Here is an 18,481-nt window from a genome sequence, read left to right as displayed (position 1 = left end):
TACCAGACAGTAATCCAGCATCTGAATGTTAGAAGATCCTGATGGTTCAACTTTTGGTTCACTCATTAATCTGCAATGCAAGTCTGGAGAGCAAGAAGTGTGTAGCTGGAGCTTAGGGTCTGGACGACAGGCTTGGAGAGCAGATGGAGCCAAGACTGGGGTCCAGAATCCCTAGGATCAAGAACTTGGGTAGTTTTACATCTGGAGCTATGATTTCAGTTGCTTTAATATTTCCCAGTCTCTTCAAACTTAGTGTTCACTGGAAATCCATCATACTACTGTATAATACCCCAAAAAAATGAAGGAAAAGTGTTGGGATATTATGGGAACAACATCCAGAAGTCCAGAAAACCCCTAGTCTTGCAGCACCATCCCAAGGAATATTTAAGTTTTACTATATTTCACTTCCAAAGGCATAACCAAGCTCAACAACTCTTCCTTCATGGAGTCACATACTTATATTTACCCTGTTCAGGTATCTCCAGTCTAGAAGTTCCGAAAGCCGTTCGGTCCGATTCCTCTGGATAATCCTCTGGCGACGTGACTGCTTGCAGAACCCAAACATGAACTGAGTCAACTGATTGCACGAGTCCTCGAGAGACCGGAATCTCCGATCAACGATATAAATCCCTGTACGCAGCAAAAACACACAGGTCAAGGAAGCACAAACCCTTTTGGAGAAATTAAATGCAGAATGTCCTGTGGTGCTGCATTTGAATCACAGAACTTACCATAAGCTGTTGGATCTGCCACATGTTCCTGCATGAAACAACCAAAGCCAGAGAGGTTGGTGGTCACACTGGGAATTCCCATCACTGTGCACTCAGCTATAAATGCAAATATCCGAGTTATGAATTCTGCTTTAGAATCAGAGTATTGCAGCACAAAAACAGGCTATTCAGCCCAGCCAATCCATGCTAACCTGGTCTGCTGTCCAATGTCATCTACCTGCACCCAGGTCCTCCATAACCCCTTCATCCAAACTTCTTAAATGTTACAACTGTACCTGCATCCTCTACTTCTGCTGGCAGCTCATTCCTCATTCACACCATCCTCTGAGTGAAGATGATCCCCACAAGATCCCCTTAAACATTCATTCTTAAATTATGATCTCAGTTCTGGTATCATTCAAAAAGAGGTGTGAAAAAGCCTACATGCATTTACCCTATCTATACTCCTCAGAAATCTGTATACCTCTACAAGATCTCCACTGACTCATATTTTGGGCAAGTTAAAATTCATCTTTTAATTTTTTCTCTTTCGTCCATAGTTCACTGCCCTCTCCGATCAGATTCCTTCTTCTTCAGCCCTTTACCTCTTCCACCCATCACCTCCCAGGTTTTCTCTTCACCCCAATACCCCACCAAACCTTCTCCCTCACCTGGTTATACCTGCCATCTTGCCCCTTCCTTTTCTGTGGGTCTTGACCAAAAATGTCAACTGTATTCCTCTCCATACTGCTTGAGAGAACTTAGTACAGTACAGCACAGGAACAGGCCATTCAGCCCACAATGTTGTGCTAAATCAGCTAAAAAGCAAATCAAAAAACACTCAAACACTAATCCTTCCTACCTACACCATGTCCATATCCCTCCATCTTCCTGATAAACTGTGCCTATCCAAATGTCTCTTAAAAGTCTAATGTATTTGCCTCTACCACCATACCAGGCAGCACATGCCTGGCATTCAGAGTAAAATACTTACCCCTCACATCCCACTTGAGTCTACCTCCTCTCACCTGCAATGCATGCCCTCTGGTATTAGACATTTTAACACTGAAAAACAGATTCTCCATCTACTTTATCTATGCCTCTCAATCTTATAAACCTCCACCAGATCTCCTCTCAGCCTTAAGCACTCCAGAGAGAGCACCACAAGTTTGTCCAGCCTCTCATGATAACACATGCCCTCTAAACCAGGCAGCATCCTGGTAAATCTCTTCAGCACCCTCTCCAAAGCCTCGACATCCTTTCTATAGTGGGGGTGACCAGAACTGTACACAATACACCAGATGTGGCGTAACTAGAGTTTCACAAAGTTCCAACATAACCTATTGACTTTTGAACTCAATGCCTCAACTAACAATAACAAGCATTCCACAAGCTTTCTTGATCATCTTACATAGACACCTTATAGAGTGGACGACAGATAGAGGGAGAGAGTAGGAAGGGGACTCAACGGGGCTTTCGCGTTTACGGGTCGAGGCGAGGTAGGTTGCCCGAGTAGAATACAGACAGGAAGTATGTGTGAGAGGCCGGTTTTCTGTGCTCGGTGTCAGATGTGGGAAGTCCAGGAGACTCCCAGCCTCCTGGACGGCCACATCTTCACCAGGTGCGTTGAGCTGCAGCTCCTTAGGGACCGTGTTAGCGAACTAGAGACGCAGCTCGATGACCTTCGTCTGGTCAGGGAGAGTAAGGAGGTGACAGAGAGAAGCTATAGGCAGGTAGTCACACCGGGGCCTGGGGAGACAGCTAAGTGGGTAACAATCAGGAGAGGGAAAGACAGGAGTCAGAGGCTAGAAAGTACCCCAGTGACAATCCCCCTTAACAATAAGTACTCCTGTTGGAGTACTGTTAGGGGTGGGGACGGCCTACCTGGGGGAAGCAACAGTGGCTGTGCCTCTGGCACAGTCTGGCCCTGTGGCTCAGAAGGGTAGAGAAAGGAAGAGGATGGCAGCAGTGATAGGGGACTCTATAGATAGGGCATCAGACAGGTGATTCTGTGGATGCAGGAAAGAAACACAGATGGTAGTTTGTCTCCCAGGTGCCAGGGTCCAGGATGTTTCTGATTGCGTCCAAGATATCCTGAAGTGGGAGGGAGAACAGCCAGAGGTCGTGGTACATATTGGTACCAATGACATAGGCAGGACAAGGGAGGAGGTCCTGAAAGCAGACTACAGGGAATTAGGATAGTAGTTGAGAAGCAGAACCACGATAGGTAGTAATCTCAGGATTACTGCCTGTGCCATGTGACAGTAAGTATAGGAATAGAGTGAGGTAGAGGATGAATGCATGGCTGGGGGATTGGAGCGGGGGCAAGAATTCAGATCTCTGGATCACTGGGACCTCTTTTGGGGCATGAATAACCTGTACAAAAAGGACAGGTTGCACTTGATTCCCAGGGGGACCAATATCCTGGCGGGGAGGTTTGCTGAGGCTATTTGGGAGAGTAAACTAGGATTGCTGGGAGTTGGGAACCAAACTGAAGAGACTGAGGAAGAGGCAGTTGGCTCACAAATAGAGACAGCATGGAGACCCCAACTCTTTACAATCTATATTAATGATTTGGAGAAAGGGACTAAGTGCAACGTATCGAAGTTTGCTGATGACACAAAGATGGGAGGGAGTGTAATGAGTGCGGAGGACATTGAAACCCTGTAGGGGGACATAGATAGGCTGAGTGATTGGGCAGACATTTGGCAGATGAAATATAATACTGACAAGTGTGAGGTCTTGCACTTTGGCAGGAAAAATCATAGAGCAAGTTATTATCTAAATGGAGAGAAACTGGAAAGTGCTTCTGTGCAAAGGGATCTGGGGGTCCTGGTGCAGGAAACACAAAAAGTTAGTATGCAAGTGCAGCAGGTGGTCAAGAAGGCCAATGGAATGCTGGCTTTTATTGCTAGGGGGATGGAGTATAAGAACAGGGAGGTCTTACTGCAGTTGTACCAGGTATTGGTGAGACCACACCTGGAGTACTGCGTGCAGTTCTGGTGTCCTTATTTAAGAAAGGACATACTGGCTCTCGAGGCAGTGCAGAGAAGGTTCACTAGGTTAATTCCGGGGATGGGTGGGTTGATGTATGATGAGAGGTTGAGTAGATTGGGACTCTACTCATTGGAGTTCCGAAGAATGAGAAGCGATCTTATTGAAACATATAAGATTGTGAAGGGGCTTGATCGGGTGGATGCGGGGAGAATGTTCCCAATGATGGGTGAAACTAGGACTAGGGGGCATAATCTTAAAATAAGGGGATGCCGTTCCAGGACTGAGATGCGGAGAAATTTCTTCACTCAGAGGGTAGTGGGGCTGTGGAATTTACTGCCCCAGAGAGCTGTGGAAGCTACTACACTCAATAAATTCAAAACGGAGATAGACATTTTCCTGGATAAAAATGGCATTAGGGGATACGGTGAGCGAGCAGGTAAGTGGACATGAGGCTAGGTTTAGATCAGCCATGTGATCTCCTAGACCAGTTTTCGATAGCCTGGATGGGTCGGAGAGGAATTTTCCAGATTTTTTCTCCTCAATTGGCAAATCGGTTTTTTTCCCTGGGTGATCACATGGGTTTGGGCGGGATGAATAATAAAATAAAATGGGCGGCATGGTGCCCTGTTGGTTGGCACTGTTGCCTTGTGGGATTCGGTGAAAACTAGAGTTAAGATTGGATCAGCCATGATCTTGTTGAATGGCGGAGCAGGCTTGAGGGGCCGATTGGCCTACTCCTGCTCCTATCTCTTATGTTCTATGTATGAGACAGTGCGAGGGGAGGATAGGCAGGTGATATAGAAGGGACGCATTCGGACCGAAGGTTTGAGATGTGTCTATTTTAATGCAAGGAGTATTATGAACAAAGCGAATGAGCTTGGAGCATGCATCAGTACTTGGAGCAATGAAGTTGCGGCCATTACAGAGACTTGGATGGCTCAGGGGCAGGAATGGTTACTTCGAGTGCCAGGCTTTAGATATTTCAGAAAGGACAGGGAGGGAGGCAAAAGCGGTGGGGACGTGGCACTGTTGATCAGAGATAGTGTCATGGCTGCAGAAAAGGTGAACTCCATGGAGCAATTGTCTACAGAGACTGTGGGGGGGGGGATGTTAGGAATAGGAAGGGGTCAATAACTCTACTGGATGTTTTTTTTTTTTTAAAAGACCACCCAATAGTAACAGGAATATCGAGGAGTAGATAGGGAGACAGATTCTGCAAAGGTGTAATAATAACAGGGTTGTCAAGGTGGGAGATTTTAATTTCCCAAATATCGATTGTCATGTCCTTAGAGTGAGGGGTTTAGGTAGGATGGAGTTTGTTAGGTGTGTTCAAGAAAGTTCCTTAACACAATATGTAGATATGTCTACAAGAGGAGAGGCTGTACTTGGGAAATGAACCTCTCTCAGTGGAAGAGCATTTTGGAGATAGTGATCACAATTCTATCTCCTTTACCATAGCACTGGAGAGGGACAGGAACAGACAAGTTAGGAAAGTGTTGAATTGGAGTAAGGGGAAATATGAGGCTATCAGGCAGGAACTTGAAAGCATAAATTGGAAATGGATGTTCTCAAAGAAATGAATGGAAGAAATATGGCAAATGTTCAAGGGATATTTGCGTGATGTTCTGCATAGGTACTTTCCAATGAGACAGGGAAAGGATGGTAGGGTACAGGAACTGTGGTGTCCAAAGGATGTTGTAAATCTAGTCCAAAGAAAAGAAGGCCTACAAAAGGTTCAAAAAGCTAGCTAATGATAGAGAGCTAGAAGATTATGAGGTTAGCAGGAAAGAGCTCAAGAAGGAAATTAAGAGAGCCAGAAGGAGCCATGAGAAGGACTTGTTGGACAGGATTAAGGAAAACCCCAAAGCATTCTACAAGTATGTGAAGAGCAAGAGGATAAGATGTGAGAGAATAGGACCAATCAACTGTGACAGTGGAAAAGTGTGTATGGAACCGGAGATGACAGAGGTACTTAGTGAATACTGAAGCAAAGTATTCATTACAGAAAAGGATCTTGGTGACTGTAGTGACGACTTACAGTGGACTGAAAAGCTTGAAACATGTAGATACTAAGAAAGAGGATGTGCAGGAGCTTTTGGAAGGTATGAAGTCACCAGGACCAGATGAGGTGTACCCCAGGCTACTATGGGAGGTGAGGGAGGAGATTGCTGATCTTCTGGCGATGATCTTTGCATCATCAATGGGGATGGAAGAGGTTCCGGGGGATTGGAGGGTTGCTCCAGTATTCAACAAAAGGCATAGCGATAGCTCAAGAAATTATAGACCAGTGAATTGGTAAGTTGATGGAGAAGATCCTGAGAGGCAGGATCTATGAACATTTGGAAAGGCACAATATGATTAGGAATAGTCATCATGGCTTTGTGAAAGGCAGGTTGTGACTTGGAGCCTGATTGAATTTTTGAGGATATGACTAAACACATTGATGATGGTGGAGCAGTAGATGTAGTGTATATGGATTTCAGCAAGGCATTTGACAAGGTACCCCATGCAAGGCTTATTGAGAAAGTAAGGAGGCATGGGATCTAAGGGGACATTGCTTTGTGGATCTAGAACTGGCTTGCACACAGAAGGCAAAGAGTGGTTGTAGACGGGTCATATTCTGCATGGAGGTCGGTGACCAGTGGTGTGCCTCAGGGATCTGTTTTGGAACCCCTACTCTTCATGATTTTTATAAATGACCTGGATGAAGTAGTGAAGGGATGGGTTAGTAAGTTTGCTGATGACACAAAGGTTGGAGGTGTTGTGGATAGTGTTAAGGGCTGTCAGAGGTTACAGCGGGATATTGACAGAATGCAAAAAACTGGGCTGAGAAGTGGCAGATGGAGTTCAACCCAGATAAGTGTGAAGTGGTTCATTTGGTTAGGTCAAATATGATGTCAGAATATAGCATTAATGGTAAGACTCTTGGCAGTGTGGAGGATCAGAGGGATCTTGGGGTTCGAGTCCATAGGACACTCAAGGCTACTGCGCAGGTTGACTCTGTGGTTAAGAAAGCATATGGTGCACTGGCCTTCATCAATCGTGGGATTGAGTTTAGGAGCCGAGAGGTAATGTTGCAGCTATATAGAACCCTGGTCAGACCCCACTTGGAGTACTGTGCTCAGTTCTTGTTGTCTCACTACAGGAAGGATGTGGAAGCCATAGAAAGGGTGCAGAGGAGATTTACAAGGATGTTGCCTGGATTGGAGAGCATGCCTTATGAGAATAAGTTGAGTGAACTTGGCCTTTTTTTCTTACTCCTTGGAGCGACGGAGGTTGAGATGTGACCTGAGAGAGGTGTACAGGATGATCAGAGGCATTGATCGGGTGGACAGTCAGAGGCTTTTCCCCCAGGGCTGGAATGTCTAGCATGAGAGGGCACAGTTTTAAAGTGCTTGGAAATAGGTACAGAGAAGATATCAGGGGAAAGTTTGTTTTCTTAAAAAAAACGCAGAGAGTGAGAGCGTGGAATGGGCTGCGGGCAATGGTGGTGGAAGCAGATACGATAGGGTCTTTTAAGAGACTCCTGTACAGGTATATGGGGCTCAGAAAAATAGATGAGTAACCCTGGGTAATTTCTCAGCTAAAAATTTCTCAGGACATGTTCGGCACAACTTAGTAGGCCAAAGGGCCTGTATCGTACTGTAGGTTTTCTATCTTATCCACCTGTGTAGTTACTTTCAAGGAACTATGAAATTGTATCCCAAGATCTCTCTGCTCAGCACTGTTAAGAATCTTGCCCTTAACCATGTACCATCTTCTTGCATTTGCCCTACCAAAGTTCAACACCTCATATTTATCTCAGTTAAACGCCATCCACCATTTCTCAGCCCACATCTGCAACTGATCTAAATTGTGCTGTATTTTTTGCCAATCTTCTACACTTAATTCACTGCAGACCTCATGCATCTCAATCTTCTGGACTAGCCTCCCATGAGGAACTTTTGTCAAACGCTTTACTGAAATGTATAGTGATGGTCGCTTTACTGTACTGAAATGTTTTTTTTTAAGAAAACAAACTTTCCCCTGATATCTTCTCTGTACCTACTTCCAAGCACTTTAAAACTGTGCCCTCTTGTGCTAGACATTTCAGCCCTGGGGGAAAAGTCTCTGACTGTCCACCCGATCAATGCCTCTGATCATCCTGTACACCTCTCTCAGGTCACATCTCAACCTCTGTCGCTCCAAGGGGTAAGAAAGTACCTCACACACTCTCTGCATCCAAGCAAATGCTTCCTCCGTTATCGTAGTTATTCTCTCCCTCTTGATATACAGAATACCTTGGGATTCACCTTGATCCTATTTGCCAAGGACTTTTCATGGCCCCTCCTGGCTTTTCCAATTCCTTACTTTAGTTCTTTTCTGGCTTCTTTATACTCGTGTGCTTTGTTTCATCCTAACTTCTGATGCTTTACATACTTTTCCTTTTTCATCTTGACTAAATGCATCACCTCTTTGGACATCCAAGGTTTCTTATCTTTTCACCCCCGTCCTTCCTTCCGACAGGAACATACCATTCCTATACTCTGTGTGATTGACCTTTAAACACCCTCCACATGTCTGATGGTGGCTTTGCCAGAAGAAAGGTGTTCCCAATTGACACTTCTGGGTTCCTGCCTAATGCTCTCGTAATTTGCTCTACTCCATTTTAAAGCTCTCCCACAAGGGACTATGCCTATCCCTATCTATAACTATCCTGAAAGTTAAGGACCCCCCTGGAGGCTCATTACCCATCACCAGGTCCAGAACATCCCCTCATTTCATTGGACCATCCACATACTGATTTAAGAAATCGTCCTGGATAAAATTAATGATTTTTTTTTTTAAAGCACATATTTCCTTAATCTGATTATATATTTGTTTCTTAATTTCCTGGTGGCTGTTTGGGATTCTGTAGCACAGTGTGATGACACCAATCCAATTCTCCTGTCTTCCAACCAAATGGACTCTGTATCCTCCATTGTCTCTCCCCTGGGTGCAGCTGTGATATTGCCCCTGATTAGTAGTGCAACTCTACACCCCCCCCCCTTTATCTCCTCTACCTTTTCAAAAACCTGGTACCTTAGTTGCCCATTCCTGCCCCTCTCTCCACTAAGTTTCAGTCATGGATACAACATTATAGTTCCATGTACTGATCCATGCTCCAAGTTCATCACCCTTACCCATAGTACTCCTGCCGAGTTCCTCCAGCAATTCGTGTTTGCTTCACCTTTTACTATCTGTCACACAATAGTGAGCATTACACACGAAAAGACATTCAAGTCATTGTTCAGCATCAGTTTCCTATGATGACTTATTACCCCCTTTAGTCCACCATTGCTTCATATTCAGACTCGCTTCTAGGACAATAAGGAGGAAATGAATGAACACTCATACACAACACCAAGTTCAGCGATGGAAGGAGAGATGCATGGCAGAAAATGGTCAGGAGCCTCCTACTCCATTCTGTGGGAACATATTCGGCACAGCTTTGTGAGCCGAAGGGCCTGTATTGTGCTGTAGGCTTTCTATGTTAACTTTACATGCACGCCTGAATAACTAAAAAGGAAATAGTTGGAAACCTACAATACAAAAAAAATTAGATCTTATGTTCACTGTTTAGTGCAATAGTTGGTCAGACTGTACATTCCAAACAATGATCAAAACAAAATTGCACATGCTAGGAAACAAATAATATCCCAAAGTGCTAGAAACAGCAGACAAGGCAGCATTTGTTGACAGAAACAGATAGCATTTTAGGATGGAGAGGAAGTGAGTGTTGGCTTGCTGACAGATTGCCTCTATCACTTAGTTTTTATTTTGTGCTTCATGCATCTTAACCCAGATGAAAAAGGAGTTCAGTGGACAGAGTAAAACACCTCCTGCACTTTGGAACAAAGACTTTAAATAATTACCCCAGACAATGCAGAATTCTACTGTGCTTAGTTCTCCTACATCGCAACCATTACATTTTGCTCAGTGTTTTTGCTAAAGTAAAAATCCAACCAGTTTTGCTCCTTTCCTATAATACAAAGCAACGATGCTTCCAGATAATTTCAGAGCCATTGAATATTTTTGGTTAATTCAAGTTGACAGGGTTGTTACGGCAGGGTATGATTGATGTGTTGGCCTTCATTAGTTGGGGGACTGAGTTCAAGAGCTATGTGGTAATGTCGCAAATCTTTAAATTCCTGGTTTGACAACACGTGGAATATTATATTCAGTTCCATAAGAAGAGTGTGTAAGCTTCAAAAAGGCTGCAGAGAATAACTAGGGTGCTGCTTGGATGAGATGGTATGACTCTGACCTCAATGGTTGGGAAGATATTGGAGTCTATTGTTAAGGACGTGGTTTTGGGGACTTGGAGACCCATGTTAAAATAGGCCAGTCAGCATGGGCTCCTTAAAGGAAACTCTTGCCTACAAATCTGTTGGAACCTTTTGAAGAAATAGTAAGATAGACACATGGATTTTCACAAGGCCTTTGACAAGGTGCCACATGAGGCTTCTTAACAACTTAAGAGCTTACTGTATTACAGGAAAGATCCTAGCATTGATAGAGCATAGGCTTATTGGCAGGAGGCAAAGAGTGGATATATAAAGAGAGCCTTTTCTGGTTGGCTGCAGGTGATTAGTGGTGTTCCACAGGGGTCTGGGTTGGGACTACTTTTTCTATTATATGTCAATAATCTGGATGACTGACATAATGGCTTTGTGGCCAGGTTTGTGGACAGTATGACGATAGTTGGAGGAGCAGGTAGTGTTAAGTACAAAGGCTACAGAAGGACAGATGAGGATAATGGGCCAAGAAGTGACTGATGGAATACAATGTCAGGAAGTGTACGGTCATGTACCTTGGCAGAAGAAATAAAAGCATAGACTATTTTCTAAATGGAGAAAAAAAGATCAAAAAATCAGAGGTGCAAAGGGACCTGGGAGTTCTTGTGCAGGATTCCCTAAAAGGTTAATTTACAGGTTGAATCTGGTGTGGAAGACAAATGCAATGTTAGTATTCATTTTGAGAGGACTAGAATACAAAAGCAAGGATGTAATGTTGAGGCTTTATAAGGCACTATGGCCTCACTTTGAGTACTGTGAAGTTTTGGGCTCCTTATCTAAGAAAAGACAAGACCATGAAAAAACATAAGACATAGGAGCAGAATTGGGCCAGTCAGCCCACTGAGTCTGCTCCATCATTCCATCATGGCTGATCCTGGATCCCTCTCAACCCCATATACCTACCTTCTCACCAGATCCTTTGATGCCCTGACTGATCAAGAAACTATCAAATTCCACCTTAAATATACCCAAGGACTTGGCCTCCACCGCAGACTGCAGCAGAGCTTTCCACAGATTCATGACTCGCTGGCCAAAATAATTCCTCCTTATCGCTGTTCTAAAAGGTAGCCCCTCAATTTGGAGACTATGCCCTCCAGCTCTGGATACTCCCACCACCAGAAACATCCTCTCCTCTCCACATCCACCTCATCTCATCCTTTCAACATTCTGTAAGTTTCAATGAGATCCCCCTACATTATATTCTTAATTCCAGTGAGTACAGGCCTAAAGCTGCCAAATGCTCCTCATATGTTAATCCCTTCAATCTCGGAACCATCCTCGTGAGCCTCCTCTGGACTAACTGCAACACATTCTTTTGGAGGTATGGAGCCCAGAACCGTTGACAATACTCCAAGTACGGCCTTACTAGTGGCTTACAAAGGCTCAGCATCATCTCCTTGCTTTTATATTCCATTCCCCTTGAAACAAATGCCAACATTGCATTTGTCGTCTTTACCACAGACTCAACCTGCAAATCAACTTTTTGAAAGTCTTGTACGAGGACTCCCAAGTCCCTCAGTACCTCTAAAGTTTGAGCCTTCTCCCCATATAGGTAATTGTCCGCACTATTGTTCCTTTTATTAATATACATTATCATACATTTCCCAACACTGTATTCCATCTTATCAGACGCTCCAGACCAGTTCAGAAGCAGGTGAAAACCTGGCCAGCAGGAGCCATCTCTACTCTTCAAGACTGCTTTGAGCACACTGACTGGCACATGTTCAGGAAGGCTGCAACCGATGGCAACTCTACCAACTTAGAGTACACAGCATCAGTGACCAGCTACATCAGCAAGTGCATTGATGATGTTACTCTGTCCAAGACCATCACTATACGCGCTAACCAAAAGCCATGGATGATCGCAGAGGTGCGTGTGCTGCTGAGGACCTGCGACGTTGCCTTCAGAGCAGGCGACAAGGCAGCTTTAACAACAGCAAGGGCCAAACTGTCCCGGGCCATCAGAGGGGCAAAGTGTGCACACGCCCAGCTAATCCACAGTCACCTCCAGGACAGCAGCAACACGCGGCGCATGTGGAAGGGCATCCAGGACATCACCAATTACAGGACATTATCACCTGACTGTGCAGGTGATGCCTCCCTCCCAGATGCGCTGAATATCTTCTACGCCCGGTTTGAGGTGGAAAATGACGTGGCGGCGAGGAAGTCCACCCCTTCTACGAATGACCAGGTGCTGTGCCTCACCGTGGCCAACGTGAGAAGAACCCTGTGCAGGGTCAACCCACGGAAGGCTGCTGGACCAGACAACATCCCTGGTAGAGTGCTCAGAGGATGTGCAGACCAGCTAGCAGATGTTCTCACTGACATCTTCAACATCTCCCTGAGCAGCGTCACCGTTCCAACGTGCTTCAAGGCTGCCACCATCGTCCCCGTGCCGAAGAAGTCTTCAGTGTCCTGCCTAAATGACTACTGTCCCGTTGCACTTACATCCATCATCATGAAGTGTTTCGAGAGGCTCGTCATGAGGCATATCAAGACCCTGCTGCCCCCCTCACTGGACCCCCTGCAGTTTGCATACAGTCCCAACCGCTCAACAGATGACGCCATTGCCATCACCCTCCACCTGGCCCTAACTCACCTGGACAAAAAAAAAGACACCTACGCTCAAATGCTGTTCATAGTCTTCAGTTCAGCATTCAACACAATCATCCCTCAGAAACTGATTGGAAAGCTGAGCCAACTGGGCCTGAACACCTCCCTCTGCAACTGGATCCTAGACTTCCTGACTGGGAGACCTCAGGAAGTCCGGATCGGGAGCAGAATCTCCAACACCATCACACTGAGCACGGGGCCCCCCAGGGCTGTGTGCTCAGTCCACTGCTGTTCACTCTGCTGACCAATGACTGTGCTGCAACACACAGCTCAAATCACATCATCAAGTTTGCCAATGACACGACCGTGGTGGGACTCATCAGCAAGAATGACGAGTCAGCTTACAGAGAGGAGGTGCAGCGGCTAACGGACTGGTGCAGAGCCAACAACCTGTCTCTTAATGTGAACAAAAGAGATGGTTGTTGACTTCAGGAGGGCACGCAGTGACCACTCCCCGCTGAACATCAACAGCTCCTCGGTAGAGATCGTTAAGAACACCAAATTTCTTGGTGTTCACCTGGCGGAGAATCTCACCTGGTCCCTCAACACCAGCTCCTTAGCAAAGAAAGCCCAGCAGTGTCTCTATTTTCTGCAAAGGCTAAGGAAAGTACATCTTCCACCACCCCCCCCATCCTCATCACATTCTACAGGGGTTGTATTGAGAGCATCCTGAGCAGCTGCATCACTGCCTGGTTTGGAAATTGCACCATCTTGGATCACAAGACCCTGCAGCGGATAGTGAGGTCAGCTGAGAAGATCATCAGGGTCTCTCTTCCCGCAATCACAGACATTTACACTACACGCTGCATCCACAAAGGAAACAGCATTATGAAGGACCCCATGCACCCCTCATACAATCTCTTCTCCCTCCTGCCGTCTGGGAAAAGGCTCCGAAGCATTCAGGCTCTCACGACCAGACTATGTAACAGTTTCTTCCCCCAAGCTATCAGACTCCTCAATACCCAGAGCCTGGACTGACACTTTGCCCTATTGTCTTGTTTATTATTTATTGAAATGCCTGCACTGTTTTTGTGCACTTTACACAGTCCTGTGTAGGTCTGTACTCTAGTGTAGTTTTCCTTTGTGCTGTTTTTTTTTGTGTAGTTCAGTCTAGTTTTTGTACTGTGTCATGTAACACCATGGTCTCATTTTTACTATGTACTGTACCAGCAGTTATGGCTGAAATGACAATAGAAGTGACTTGACTTCTGCCTCTTTTTTGCAAATTCTTCCAACTTGTCCAAGTCCTGTTGCAATCACATTGTTTCCTGAGCACTACCTATCCCTCCACCTATCTTTGTATCATCCACGTACTTTGCCACAAAGCCACCAATTCCATTATCCAAATCACTGAGAAACAATGTGAAAAGTAGTGGTCCTAATACTGACCCGAGGACCAGTAGTCACTGGCAGCCATCTAGAGAAAGCCCCCTTTATTCCCACTTGCTGCCGCCTGGCTGTCAGCCGTTTCTCTATCCATGCTAGTATCTTTCCTGCAACACAATATGATGTTATTTTATTAAGCAGCCTCATGTGTGGCTTCTTATCAAATGCCTTCTGAAAATCCAAGTAAATGACATCCACTGCCTCTCCTTTGTCCACCCTGCTGGTTACTTCCTTGAAGAACTAAGATGTGTCAAGCAAGATTTCCCTTTACAGAAACCATGGTGACTTGACTTATTTTATCACTGGTCTCCAAGTACCCCAAATCCTCATCCTTAATAATAGACTCCAACACTTTCCCAACCACAGAGCTAACTGGCCTACAATTTCCTTTCTTTTGCCTTCCTCCCTCCTTAAAGAAGAAAGACATTTGCAGTCTTTCAGTCCTCCAGGACCATGCCAGAATCAAGTGATTCTTGAACGATCATGACCAATGTATCCGTTACCTCTTCAGCAACCTCTCTCAAGGCTCTGGAATGTAGTCCACCTGGTCCAGGTGACATGTCCACCTTAAGACCTTGGAGTTTGCTTTGTTACTTTGTAATAGCAGTGGCACTCACTCCTGCTCCCTGACACACTGCTAGCGTCTTCCACAGTGAAGACAGATGCAAAGTACCCATCAAGTTCATCTGCCAGTTCTTTGTCCCCCATGACTACCTCACCAGCATCATTTATAAGTGGTTCAATATCAACTCTCACCTCCCTTTTACTCTTTATACAACTGAAAAAACTTTGTATCCTGATTTATATTATTGGTTAGTTTGCCCTCATATTTCATCTCTTCCCTTCTTGTGTCTTTTTTAAGTTGACTTTTGATGGATTTTTAAAAGCTTCCCAATCACCCAACTTCCCACTCACTTTTGCTACCTTATATGCCCTTTCCTTGGCTTTTATACAGTCCTTAACTTCCCTTGTCAGCCATGGTTGCCCACCCCTGCCATTTGAGTACAAGTTCTTTTGTGTGAAGTATATATCTTGTGCCTTGTAAACAATTTCCAGAAACTTCAGCCATCTCTGCTCTGCTGTCATCCTCCCCAGCATCATCCTCCAACCCACCTGGGCAAGCTCCTCTCTCATGCCTCTGTAATTCCCTTTATTCTATTGCAATACTAATACATCTGACTTACAGTTCTCCTTCTCCAATTACAGTACAAATTCAATCATTATGATCACTGCCTAAGGATTCCTTTACATTAAGCTCCCTAATAAGATCTGGGTTATTACACTACACCCAATCTTTACTTTATTGTCAACAAACAATTGATACTAGAGCGTACAATCATCACAGTGATATGTGATTCTGCGCTTTGCGCTCCCTGAAGTACAAATCAAAGTAAATATAGTAAGAATTTAAATTATAAATCATAATTAGAAAATAGAAAAGGGTATATAGAAAAATAGAAAATAGAAAAATAGTATATAGAAAAAAGGGAAAATAGAAAAGGGAAAGTAAGGTAGTGCAGTCAGGTCCGGATATTCGGAAGGTACGACCCAGGTCCGGGTCAGGATCTGTTCAGCAGTCTTATCACAGTTGGAAAGAAGCTGTTCCCAAATCTGGCCATACGAATCTTCATGCTCCTGAACCTTCTCCCGGTGGGAAGAGGGACAAAAAGTGTGTTGGCTGGGTGGGTCATGTCCTTGATTATCCTGGAAGCACTGCTCCAACAGCGTGCGGTGTAAAGTGAGTCCAAGGATGGAAGATTGGTTTGTGTGATGTGCTGGGCTGGGCTAAGTTCACGATCTTCTGCAGCTTCTTCCGGTCTTGGACAGGACAACTTCCATACCAGATTGTGATGCACCCTAAAAGAATGCTTTCTATGGTGCATCTATAAAAATTAGTGAGGATTTTACAGGACAGGCCAAATTTCTTCAGCTTTCTCAGGAAGTAAAGGCGCTGGTGGGCCTTCTAAGCTAGCCTTTCCCTGAGTAGGCTCAAGCAGAAGCTGCTCTAAAAAGCTGTCTTGTAGGCATTCAACAAATTCCCTCTTGTGATCCAACACCAACTGATTTTCCCAATCCCCTTGCATATTTTAGTCCCCCATTACAATTGTGTCATTAAGCTATTGCACACCTCTTCCAGCTCCCTTTGCAATCTCAACCCCACATCTTGGCTAGTTGGAGGCCTATACATGATTCCCATATTTTTGTTTTAAACCTTAACTCCACCTACAAAAATTCAACATTCTCTGACCCTGAGTTGCCCCTTTCTAAAGATGCGATTCCATTTCTTATCATGAGAGCCACAGTACTGCCTATGCCTTTCGATACAAAGTATGTCCTTTGATGTTAAGCTCCCAATTACAGATGTGCTGACATTGGAAAGGGTTCAAAGGAGGGACAAAATGATTCCGGAATTAAAAGGCTTATCACATGAGGAGCGCTTGACGGCTTTCGGTCTATACTAACTGGAATTCAGACCAATGGGAGGTGGGCATCTCACTGAAACCCATCGAACATCAAAAGGACTCAAAGTGGATGTACACAGGATGTTTTCTATGGTGGGGCAGCCCAAGACCAGATGACACAGCCTCAGATAGAGAGACGTCCACTTATTACAGAGATAAGGAGGAATTTCATTAACAAGCGAGTGGTGAATCTATGGAATTTGTTGCCACAGGCATTTATGGAGGCCAATTCATTGGGTATATTTAAGACAGATGGGGAGAAAGCAGGAGTTTGGGGCTGAGAGGGAAATGGATCAGATATGAAGTGGCAGAACAGACTCAATGGGCCCAATAGCCTAACTCTTCTGGTTTTGTGAGGGATAGGCCGAGTAAGCTAGGGCTTTCCCCTCTTTGAAGCAAAGGAGGATAAGTGAGTTGATAGAGGTGTACAAGATGATAAGACATTTGTGTGGATATTTCCCCCACAGGGCAGAAATGGCTAATATGAGAGGGCATGATTTTAAGGTGATTAGAGGAAATTATAGAGGGGATAAAAAAAAAACAGTAGTGGGTGTGTGGAATGCCCTTTCAGGGGGTGGTGGTGGTGGCCTTTAGAATCATTTAATAAACTCTCAGATAGGCACATGGATGATGTAAAAAAAAATTGCAGACAATGTATGAGGGGAAGGATCAGATTGATTTTAGAGCAGATTGTAAGATCAGCACAGCACTGTGGGCCGAAGGTGCTGTACGGTACTGCAGCTTTATGATCAATGTTTTTTTAATTAAGCACAAGTTCTCTCTTCCTTCATCTCTCATACCAACTCCAGGTGAATTCCCCAAGATCTTCTCCTGACACTACAAGTTGAAACTTTTTCAATCTTTTTGAAAGTCAGATTAGTTACAGAGCTGATGACACTTACCAGGAGTATATCCCCAAGGCTCATAGTAGGATGGAAATACTCCAAGATGACAGCCTCGGACAAACTCCTCATAGTCCATAGGTAAAAGTGGACTTGTGGATGATAGAAACTCAGGGTGAAAAACAACCTAGAAAATAAAAATGGATTTAAAAAAAAAAAAAACAAATTTAAAAAAAAACTCTATCAGGGGTAAAGTCCTCCCCATTATCGAACATATCTACATGAAGCATTGTTGCAGGAAAGCAGCATCCGTCATCAGGGACCCCCACCACCCAGGACATGCTCTCTTCTCACGGCTGCCATCAGGAAGGCACAGGAGCCTCAGGACTCTCACCACCAGGTTCAGGAACACTTATTACCCCTCAGCCATCAGGCTCTTGAACCAAAGTGGATAACTTCACTTGCCCCTTCACTGAACTGTTCCCACAACCTATGGACTCGCTTTCAAGGACTCTTCACCTCATGTTCTCAATATTTATTGCTCATTTATTATTTTTTTCTTTTTGTATTTACATAGCTTGTCTTCTGCACTCTCATTGAATGCCCCAATTGGTGCAGTCTTTCATTGATCCCATTATGGCTATTATTCTTATGAATTTATTATTTATGACAGCAAGAAAATTAATCTTAGGGTTGCATATAGTGACATAGAAACAGAAAACTGACAGCGCAGTACAGGCCCTTCGGCCCACAAATCTGTGCCAAACATGTCCCTACCTTAGAACTACCTAGGTTTACCCATAGCTCTCTACTTTTCTAAGCTCTGTGTACCCATCCAGGAGTCTCTTAAAAGACTTTATTGTTTCTGCCTCCATCGCCAGCAGCCCATTCCATGCACTCACCACTCTCTGTGCAAAAAAAAAAACTTACCCCTGACATCTCCTCTGTACCTACTTCCAAGCACCTTAACACTACGCCCTCTTGTGCTAGCCATTTCAGCCCTGGGAAAAAGCCTCTGACTATCCACACGATCAATGCCTCTCATCATCTTATACACCTCTATCAGGTCACCTGTCATCCTCCTTCATTCCAAGGAGAAAAGGCCAGTTCACTCAACCTATTCTCATAAGGCATGCTCCCCAATCCAGGCAACA

General features: G+C 44.7%; 1 protein-coding gene across 2 annotated transcripts in view; it reads right to left on the bottom strand.

The window, feature by feature from the left end:
* The window catches only part of gys2 (glycogen synthase 2), an 81,508-nt gene that overhangs the window by 3,574 nt on the left and 59,453 nt on the right, over positions 1-18,481 (bottom strand). For both annotated transcript variants that reach the window (XM_073066122.1, XM_073066123.1), the window contains exons 12-14: positions 17,388-17,514; positions 732-827; positions 467-630 (exon numbers count right to left, since the gene is read on the bottom strand). In XM_073066122.1, coding sequence (XP_072922223.1) covers positions 467-630; positions 732-827; positions 17,388-17,514 — 387 coding nt within the window. The remainder of the gene's footprint in view (positions 1-466; positions 631-731; positions 828-17,387; positions 17,515-18,481) is intronic.

This window comes from Hemitrygon akajei, chromosome 14 (genome assembly GCF_048418815.1).
Source record: "Hemitrygon akajei chromosome 14, sHemAka1.3, whole genome shotgun sequence".
In the NCBI taxonomy this organism is placed as follows: domain Eukaryota; kingdom Metazoa; phylum Chordata; class Chondrichthyes; order Myliobatiformes; family Dasyatidae; genus Hemitrygon; species Hemitrygon akajei.
This window is presented reverse-complemented; position numbering and strand designations above follow the sequence as displayed.